Source organism: Hibiscus syriacus, unplaced genomic scaffold, assembly GCF_006381635.1.
Source record: "Hibiscus syriacus cultivar Baekdansim isolate YM2019G1 unplaced genomic scaffold, ASM638163v2 tig00015905_pilon, whole genome shotgun sequence".
Classification (NCBI taxonomy): Eukaryota; Viridiplantae; Streptophyta; class Magnoliopsida; order Malvales; family Malvaceae; genus Hibiscus; species Hibiscus syriacus.
This window is the reverse complement of record NW_024062373.1, coordinates 172,913-183,268: the sequence shown is the minus strand read 5'-3', so window position 1 is coordinate 183,268 and position 10,356 is coordinate 172,913. Positions and strand designations below refer to the sequence as shown.

Genomic DNA, 10,356 nt, shown 5'->3' with positions numbered 1-10,356 from the left:
GGCTTATCCGATGGATCCTGCTTTTATAAGAGTTTAACTTGGAAATTAAAGACAAAGGGATGAAAAAATCTGGTAGCTGATCACTTGAGTCAAATTCCCCTTTCCACATCTGACCCACCACTTAGAGAAGAATTTCCTAAAGAAAAATTGATGGTGACGCAAAGCATAACACCATGGTTTGCGGACATTGTTAATTATTTGGTCACGGGTAAGTTACCATTAGATTTGCCGAGAGTTGAAATCAATCGAATTAAGCGTGAATCTCGATACTATATTTGGGACGATCCTTATATATGGAAGCACTGCTCATATTAGGTAATTCGGTGATGTATTGCCGAAAGAGAGGTAAATTTAATTTTACAATTTTGTCATTCTTACTCTTGCAATGGTCATTTTGGGCCAAAACGTACATCCCATAAAATTCTTGAATACGGTTTCTTTTGGCCTAACATCTTTCGTGACTCTTATCTGTTTTGTAAAACTTGTGAAAGATATCAACGTACATGTAATTTAAGATGTAGGGATGAAATGTCGCTTAATTCTATACAAGTTTGTGAAATTTTTTATGTTTGGGGAATCAATTATATTTGTCCTTTTTATTTCGTCATTTGGAAATACTTATATTATTTTAGTTGTAGATTATGTTTCTAAATGGGTGTAAGCTAAGGCCACTCGGAATAATAATGCTAAAACTACAGTTAATATTTTTTAAAAATACTATTTTTCCAAGTTTGGCACACCACAGGCTATAATAAGCGACAGAGGAACACATTTCATAAACCGAGTGATCGAATCATTGATGAAGAAATTTGGAATAACTCAAAAAATTATTATCGCTTACCATCAACAAACAAATGGACATGCAGAAAAAATTGTTAAATTAGACCGAAATGATTGAATTTTAAAATTAACTAATGCACTTTGGGCATATTGAACCGCTTATAAAGGTTCTATTAGGATGTCACCATACCGACTTGTTTTCGGTAAGCCATGCCATTTACCGGTTGAGTTAGAACACCAGGCTTATTGGGCTGTTAAACAGTGTAACATGGACATGGATGCGGTTGGTGAAGCTCGGAAATTACACATGCAAGAACTTGAAGAAATCCGAAAAATGCCTATGACAATGCTCAAATATTTAAAGAAAAAACAAAAGAATTTCACAATAGTAGAATTTCTTTTAAAACTTTTTCTGTCGGTCAAAAGGTTTTGTTATTTAACTCCAACTTTAAACTTTTTGTAGGAAAACTCAGATCAAAATGGCTCAGACCGTTTACAGTAACTCAAGTATTTCCTCATGGTGCTATTGAAGTTGAAGATAACTCAGGTGTTCGATTTAAAGTTAACGGTCAAAGGTTGAAGTTGTATTATGAAAATGCTCCTCTTGGTCTAATCTAAGAAATCAATTTAGAGGAACCTACAGTCTGAAAAATCATGTTGTCAAGCTAACGACGTTAAACAAAAGCGCTTGATGAGAGACAACCCATTTCATTTTATTTTCATTTTAATTTCGCTTTATTTTTGCAAAATTTATTTCATTTCATTTATTTTATTTTATCAGATTCTTTATTATTATTTTTCTCTGAACAGATTCGATTTTCGATCGAATATTTCTTACCTTCGCCCGGGCTCGTCTCGACATGGTTGTGACCGCGGTCGCCACTAGATTGGGGAGTATTCCTTTTCCCTCTCTTTATTTTTAAATCAATATACATTTTGGGACAAAACAGATTAAGGGAGGGGGGAAGGATAAGTATGTCGTCAAATTTTTCCTTGACTTATTTGATTGTCTGAAATTGAGTTATTCTGATATTGATGTGTTGGGATCGTTGGTTGCTAGTCTTGAACTTCACTTTATTCTCTTGTTTCCTTTTGGATTATGATCATGTTTTGATCGAATTTAATTTGCATGATTGGTGATTGGTATAACTGGTGAATTTGTTGTTGAGTATTGATATTCCATCCTTTTGTCGATAGAGATGAACTTAACTTAGTGCATATAAACTTTTCTTGTGAGATTTGAGCCTAACTAGCATACATTTTCTTTCTTGCTCATTGTTTGACTTGTGTGTGCCGGACTAATTAGGATGTTCTAGAACTTGTAATCACAATGCATATCGAGACTACATGTTGAACGTAATGTTTTAATGTGATAGGGGCACATAGGATAAACCCACTTTTCCCAAAAAGCCTACCCGTTATATATTCACTATTAAACCAAATTTGAGCATATTTCCCTTTATTTGTTTCATACCTCAATTAAACCCGAAGCATTTCTTTTTATTTTTCCCTCTTTTATCACACCCTTACCGAGACTTGAGATCTTGTATCACTCTTGTTCCACGAAAAAAAGCAAGATGTTCACTGTTTCGAACAACAGGAAAAAAACCAGACCCTTCGTTAAAAAAAAGGAAGGAAAAAATGATCGTTTCAATTGTCTTTCATATATTCTTTTTCCTTGTTTTGTTTTTCATTGTGCTTCATGTTAATTCATGGATTGCTCTTAATTATTTTGATCTCTTGTTTTGTATTTTAAACATTTCTTTTTTCCCTACCCTAACCTAAGCCCCGTTATACCTTGTTTAAGACCCCTTGATTATTACATTATGATCATTTTTTGTAGTGGAGACTTGATTGGATTTCAAGCCTATGGTAATATTTTGGTTAGTTTCCGTTTGAGCAATTTCACTTACCCCAAACACTTTGAGCTGAAATGTGTGAATCTTTGTGAGGTATTGAATTATGTTTCATTAAAGTTGGAAATTAATTGGGATATCTTGCTTACTTTAAATTTTCTTAGTTGTGTCTTTGCTTGATTGTAACTTGAATTCGACAAATGTCATGGACTTAGTTCGATTGGAAGTTTGGGAAATAAATTGAAATTTGAGATGACAACTTATGATTTTGATATGTTAATTGATGAATGCTTGAGGAAAAGCATTGAATAAGTGAGGGGGAATTTAATGAGTGTTCTGAATCGATAATATTTGCTCCTTAATTCTTTGATTTTATGGATTTATTGTTGCTGATTTGGTTGTGTTATGCTTATTTTCGTGCAGAGTCTTACTCTCCAGAATTAGTAGTAAAACGGGTGCATTCTGTATTTTTTTTATTATCTGGTCACGACTGGAGACATGGGCATGACTCTAGGCATGACAGGGTTTGAAATGGCAGTTTCTAGAAGGTCCAGTCAGCACTTCTAGAAGAACGAATAGACCAGCCGCAAGTCTCTGGAATTCGAATTTGGATTAAACTCAAGTTTTAGGATAATATTTTAAACATTATATTTGTTTTAAGTATTTTAGTTTAAATAAGTTTTAGTATTTCAATTAGGATCTAGGATATTATTTTAAATTTTATTTTATTTTATCTTTGTTTTATGTATTTTAGTTTAAATAGTTTTAAGTGATTTAGTTAGGATTTAAGATATTATTTTAGAAATATCTTTAGCTTGTATTTAGAAATTTGAAGGCTATAAATACCTTCTCAGTGTAAGCCTAGAAACACATCTCTCTCATATGAGAATAAAATCTTCTTTTTCTCCCTAGCTTTATCTCTATATTTCGCATACTTCCTTTATTTCCCTTTAAAAATTTGTTTTCAAATATGCTAAGTATGACTTTGGTCATACTTAGCTAATTTTCTTTTAAGTCGAAGGCTAAAGCGAAGGCTCAATTCCAAACATGAGAATTGTAAGGCACTTAAATTGCTTCGGATTTTTCTCTTTGTGTTATGGGCATATTTTTCGAATCAGAACTATTTTCAACATTGATCTAGATATTGTTATGGTTAACGTTGGAAGAAGGATTGGCTTATTGAAGCACATTCAACTTCTTGAGAACACACTTAGGAAAATTGTTTGCTAAGAGGAAACGGAAATCAGAATCAGTTATTGTTGAAACAACATAATCCGAGTCGGCATCGAGGAATTGTTCTTGTAGTAACCGACATGAATCCTGAAGTAAAAATCAGTTTCGATGATCCGAGGAATTTGAGGCAAAGCTGAAGTCTGAGGTTGCTATACCTGAAATTTTATTAATATTTATTATTTTTCATTTTTTTATATTATTTATTTTATTTTAATATATCTTTTCAACTTTACCTGAAATTCTATCTTTTCCTAAATCAAGAAAAAGTTTTATTAAATCAGAAACGCCATAGTCCCTATGGATCAACCCTACTTCTCTATATTACATTTTTTATTAAGAAGTCAAGAATTATTTTGATAACAAAACGAAGATTATCAATGTCACAAAGAAAAAGGACGAATCGATGAAACAAACCTCAAAATGTAGGTGGTTAACCTCAAAACCAACCTGTCAATCTTGATATTTGTCAAAGATTTGTAGCTATGAAAGATTAAAATATCATTTGATTCTTTTGATATACGATGAACTCATGTCTTATGAGTTGTTTCAATTGTGAAACTTAGAATGACGCAATTTTTTTAAAATTCTTTCTGATGTTTTTCAAAATTTTGAATATAAAAAGAAGAAGAAAAAGATTTTCAAACAAGATAATCTCTCTAGAAGCACATCTCTCAGAAGTTCATGATCAAAGCTGGGGCAAATGAAGCCAATTTTTTGGGGCAAAATTTGATGGGGCAAGGAAACAAATTGTCTCAGGTCGAGGTTTGCAAGAGTACACCTTGGGGGAAAATTAAGACAAGTGAATCAGGGATAGAATTAAGATCGCCCATGCAATCATTCCCGCCATTAACCAAGAAAACATACATCAACATATACATACATGTTACATGAGTTTACATCTTTGCATCATACATTCATCATCATGTGCAATAAAAAAACTTTGATTTTCCCTCTCATGAGGATACTTTTAAAAATTTCACTTGAAATCTTGTCTTTAGTAAAAACATTTTCCCCTTTCTTGAGGACAAAATCATCAAATCAAATACATGAAACAAATTTCATCTTAACATCCAGGAAAATGATCAAGATAAGCATTCATAAATGCATCATTTTTATATTGATCTTTTAGGAAATAAAAGTTTGGTAATGACCAGATGTCCTAAACACAAAAGAACAATGTCATGCACAGACTTTACATCCTGAGGTCAATGATCAGATCTCCTAGAGGCATTTCCTCAACATGCAAAAACAAATAGACATTCTATAAGCCTTTGAGATTGCTTTTCTAAAAAACAAATTTCGTCTCACTTGAGATAGTTTTTTGCAAATTTTGAAACTAATTGATCTCACTTGAGATTGTTTATTTCAAAGAAAACTTCGTCTTTCTTGAGAAAATTTTACAAATCTTTGAGATTTTTCTTCTCAAAATAAATTTTTTCTCGCTTGAGAAAAGTTTCTCTAAAAACAAATTTGTCTCGCTTGAGACAATTTCTCTCAAAAAAATTTCATCTCGCTTGAGACATTTTTCCTTGGAGATGAAAATTTTGAATTTAAACAAAGTTGATCTCGCTTGAGATTATTTTTCTCAAGACAAACTTTGTCTCACATGAGACAGTCTTCCTTAAGACACGAACATTTGATATTGTTTTTACCCGAAGCAAATTTCGTCTCACTTGAGACAGTTTCCTTCGGAATACAAATTTCAAAGTATGTGTTACTTAAAACAAAGTTAATCTCACTTGAGATTGTTTCTTTCAAAACATATTCGTCTCGCTTGAGACAGTTTTCCCTCAAAACTCAAAATTTGGAAATTGTTTCACTTGAAACAAAATATAAACTTTGAGATTGTTTCTCTTGGAACAAATTTTGGCTCTCTTGAGGCAGTTTCTCTTGAAACAAGGTTTTGTCTCCCTTGAGACAGTTTCTCTTGAAACATAAAACCTTTGAGAATGTTTCCCTTGAAACAGGTTTTGTCTCCCTTGAGACAGTTTCTCATGAAACAAAAATCTTTGAGTATGTTTCCCTTGAAACAAAGTTTTGTCTCTCTTGAGACTGTTTCTTTTGAAACAAAAGTCTTTGAGTCTATTTCCCTTGAAACAAATTTTGTCTCACTTGAGACCATTTCTCTTGAAATAAATTATCCCTAAAGATGGCCAGTCGTCCTCATCATGTAGGAACCATGTCATCCACCGATCAGATCTCATCGTCACGTAGGAGCCGTGTCAACCTTAGATAACCAGCCATTCTAATAGCGTAGGAACCTTGTTATCACCATTTATCCCTAAAGATGGTTAACCATCCTCATCACGTAGGAACTGTGTCATCCATTAACCAGATCTCCTCATCACGTAGGAGCCGCATCAACCTTAGATGACCAGCCATCCTCATCACGTAGGAACCATGTTATCATCATCCTTAAAGATGGTCAGCCATCTTCATCACGTAGGAACCGTGTTATCCACCGACTAGATCTCCTCGTCACGTAGGAGCTGTGTCAACCTTAGATAAACAGTCATCCTTATCACGTAGGAACCGTGTTATCATTATCCCTAAAGATGGTGAGTCATCCTCATCACCTAGGAATCGTTTCATCCACCGACCAGATCTCCTCATCAGGTAGGAGTCGTATCACTCGTAGATAACCATACTTCCTCATTACGTAGGAACCATGTTATCTCCGAATTTACCTAAAAACGACCAGAATTCTTCATCGCGAATGAGCAGCGTCGTCCTTAACTATCAAACTTCAAAACCAAAAAGAGAACGAGACAAAAACTCGTTGTCTTATCGTTTTTGCCCTATTCTTGTTAACACAAGAATGTGCAAAGAGGGGCAGCTGTAGACACCCATTTTTGTCCAGGTCTTATTAATAATAATAATAATAATAATAATAATAATAATATTATTATTATTATTATTATTATTATTATTTTAATTTACATATTTTTACATATTTGTGTATACCAAAATGAAGCCCAAGCCCACAAGAACCAACCCGACCCAACAACAGATATCTAACCTAATTACAAGACCCAAGCACCAGGCCCAGGTGACCCAAACCCGGTCGGATCCGACTCGAACAAGCCTAATCAACAACCATAAATATTAGGGTTTTTTCTCTCCATCAACAACAGCCGCCGCCAACAATTATTCGATTCCCCACCGGCGCGTGGGCTTCACCGCCCTACCCCTAGTCGCATGAGCCGCCGCCGAGTGCTTCCCGAGCCACCATCATCATCGAGCCGTACCCAAAACAATGCAAAATATCAACCATATCAATCAGTCTATTTATCAAATCCAAACCCATTTTTTAAATGTAATAAATCTCGAAAAATCGGGATTTTTTACCAACTCGTACCAGGGAAATCATACCCTATTCTAGATGTAATAATCTCTTCTAAGCATTCAAGGGAGATAAGAGAGCAGCAGTGGATGACATAAAAGGAATTCGGAGAAAAACAAGAAAAAAATCTGAGAGAGAGAACTAGATCTAAAAACACAAAAAAACAGTAAAAAAAGAAGAGAAAATAGACTAAAAAAAACAGCTGACCCAAATATACTCTATGAATTTGAAACAAATAAAAATGGTTAGAATCGTTTATCCTTTGTGCACTTATTTGGGTATCTACTAACAGAGTTTTGGTATGGATCTAAATAGAGTGGCCTCTTATGACTTATTACATAGGATTTTGGTTCTAAAAAAAAGGTGTAATATCCGATTTTCGTCTTACTGACCCAAATATTTTTTTTTTTTGAAGCCGCTTTTAGAGTATGAGACATCAATTGACTTGCATAAAATTTTTAAGCGGGTCTGAACATTTCAAGACTGATTTTTAGTTTGCTTTTCAACGTAATTTTAAACTTAAAAATGTGTTTTTTTTGTAAAGACAACGCGTGTAAAAAATTGAATACGAATTCAATATCAGAATTTTAATTTATTTTAAATTTTTAATTATTTTATTGATTATTTTTAATTAAATTTAATTTTAGAATATTTATTATTATGAAGTTAACTCTCTCCAGTCAAATGCAACGAATTATTGACTTTTCTTCTAAAACTTTAGATAGCTAAATAACATTGTATTTTTTCAATTGAAAAATGATCATGAATTAAATTAAATTCAAAATTTTAATTTACCATTGCAAAGACAATCATTAATCGACTATGTAATAATTTTAGGACGTTATGAGAGTGTTAATCATTCCTTATAAGTAATCGACTCCCTAACTCGTTTTTCTAGAAAACGAGTCTAAAAGTTATTTTAATAATTCTTTGATTTTATTAAAATAACAAAATATTTTGGGTGGTCTAACCACACCTTAAACAAAGATTGGTAGCGATTCTCTTAAATCATATTTTTTTATTTTTAAAGGAAAATCCAATTTAATCAAAATAAACCCTAAAATTATTTTTTAAAAATTTTTAGCCACGTTATGACAGAAGATACTTTGAATTGTTGTCACTGTCACCTATTAAGACTAATAAGACACTCAATTATCATCCATCACAGATTTATATATAACAAGTTCGGGAGGATAAATTTAAAATTAACTTTTAAGTATAATATAAATACCTGTAATGTACATTAACCCAAGATTTATATACAGCGCATATAGTATTACATGAATGCAAATAGTATCTACGTTTATCGAAATGGATGGGTACTAAATCCTTCTGGTTTCAAGTTCCTACATGAGACAGCAGATGGCATTGACATTGTCATCGTTGAACATGTTGCTGACGTTGTCATCGCCTCGGTGTGTTACTGGAATATTCCCGTGCCAGTGACCGAGATTGTACCCGTGTTTATAGTAATTGTAACTCTCTTTGAACTCATTTCTTGTGTCCCTGAAGTAGTCGCCCGTGGAGGTGAAGTACAACGGCACGTCGGGATAGGGCCAGAACTCGGCCCTTTTTCCCGACCTCCTCACCCGTTTCAACACCTTGTAACGATCAACGTGCCCGATTACGGTTACTTTTTCCATCTTTAGGTCAACTTCCACCGAATTTACACCTAATATATTAACGGAAAAAATTTAAAATTTTATAACAATAGTCGAGATAAAAAAATGATAGATACAAATAAATACCTCGAAGCCTATAAAGGGCTCTTTTGACTACTCTCTCGCAGCCAATGCAGCACATCCTGACTTTGAGATCCACAGTCTGAAAGAGAGACGAAATAGTGAATTTAAATTGATGGATGCCTAGCTTACTTGTTATTCTTTTGTTCCTTCTAGGACCAATTTATGCTTCATCTAATTATAGGAAACCCAAGGGACTAAGAAATACCATGTTGGGTATGCTATTAAATTTTAGGATGCACTATGCATTTAATACCTAAACTATCAGTTTTTGTCGATTTTAATATATAAACTTTTAATTTTTTCAAAATCATACCTAACATTTAGTTTTCATTTCATTTCAGTACATGTCGTTAAAAACTTAACACATTTAGTACCTAAACTATCAGTTTTGATCTATTTTAGTATCTAAACTTTCAAATTTTCAAAACTTTTGAACAGTGTACTAAAATGAAAGGGACATATTTTCTAATCTATTATGTCCGTTATAGCTCACTGTTTCTTCGGGCACCGAGATAACAAAAATGAAAGGTGAAAGCAAACAACAAAAAAACCTAAGATAGATTAGAAAAGATAACAATATACATATTTGTTTGTATATAGGATGAAAGGGAACCTGTAAAGAAAGTGGTTGGCCCTTATTAGGCTTCTTGTGGTGATGGATGTTGCTTGTGCCCTTTTTGTTGTCTCGGTGCCCGAAGAAACAGTGAGCTATAACGGACATAATAGACCCAAATGCTCTTGCTATTAGGGTACCCATTGCAAATTTGAAAGTACCAAATCAGGAGAAAGAAAGAAAGAAATGCCCTTATGGAATTGCAATGGCATCGAAGTTATAAGGTCTCTTGCTGATATGGAAGTAATCTGATACTCTCGGTGTTTATATCTCCATATTGGACCCCTCCCTTAGGGCATCTTACTTCACACATATTTCACACGTAAAATTTCGATACTATTATAATGTTGAAAACCCATATTGGAAAGGAATGGTATCAAAGTATCTTGTCATTCGATTTGATTGGCACGGATTTTTAAGATTCTATTGTATTTATCGTGATTGCAGAAATAATAAACAATGATATTATTCAGAAGGGGAATACGAGATGATTCGGGAACACATATATTCCTGAAACCTTGTCTACTTAGCATTTTTTTTTTTTGAAAAATAAGAAGACAACATGCATGCAACAATATTCAATGTTGAAAAAACCTAACAAATTTTGATTCCCAATCACTTGATTTTTGGTCTTCCTGTTTTGAGGGAAGCCTCACAAGCTATAGGTATTTTAAGCCCTACACAACCTATTGGTAAATATTTAGAAAAGTATCGGCTTGTGGATTTTTAATAATATCAGACAAAGTGAACAAATGCACTGACAATTATTTATATTCTTCCTAAAAT

The 10,356-nt window shown here is 33.3% G+C and overlaps 1 protein-coding gene across 1 annotated transcript; it reads right to left on the bottom strand.

The window, feature by feature from the left end:
- Positions 1–8,468: 8,468 nt before the first annotated feature.
- Positions 8,469–9,799, bottom strand: LOC120208043 (heavy metal-associated isoprenylated plant protein 30-like). The gene is made up of 3 exons (XM_039207413.1): positions 9,571–9,799; positions 8,961–9,036; positions 8,469–8,884 (listed from the first exon to the last, which is right to left on the bottom strand). The coding sequence occupies exons 1-3, from the start codon at positions 9,712–9,714 to the stop codon at positions 8,559–8,561; spliced, it is 546 nt and encodes a 181-aa protein (XP_039063344.1). The 5' UTR covers positions 9,715–9,799; the 3' UTR covers positions 8,469–8,558.
- Between the last annotated feature and the right edge of the window lie 557 nt (positions 9,800–10,356).

Excerpts from the sequence above, each read along its gene's own strand:
- LOC120208043 (XM_039207413.1), bottom strand. The coding sequence starts at position 9,714 with ATGGGTACCCTAATAGCAAGAGCATTTGGGTCTATTATGTCCGTTATA. Across the intron at positions 9,037-9,570 it reads GCCAACCACTTTCTTTACAG|ACTGTGGATCTCAAAGTCAG; the intron begins GTTCCCTTTCAT and ends TCTCTCTTTCAG. Across the intron at positions 8,885-8,960 it reads AGCCCTTTATAGGCTTCGAG|GTGTAAATTCGGTGGAAGTT; the intron begins GTATTTATTTGT and ends TTAATATATTAG.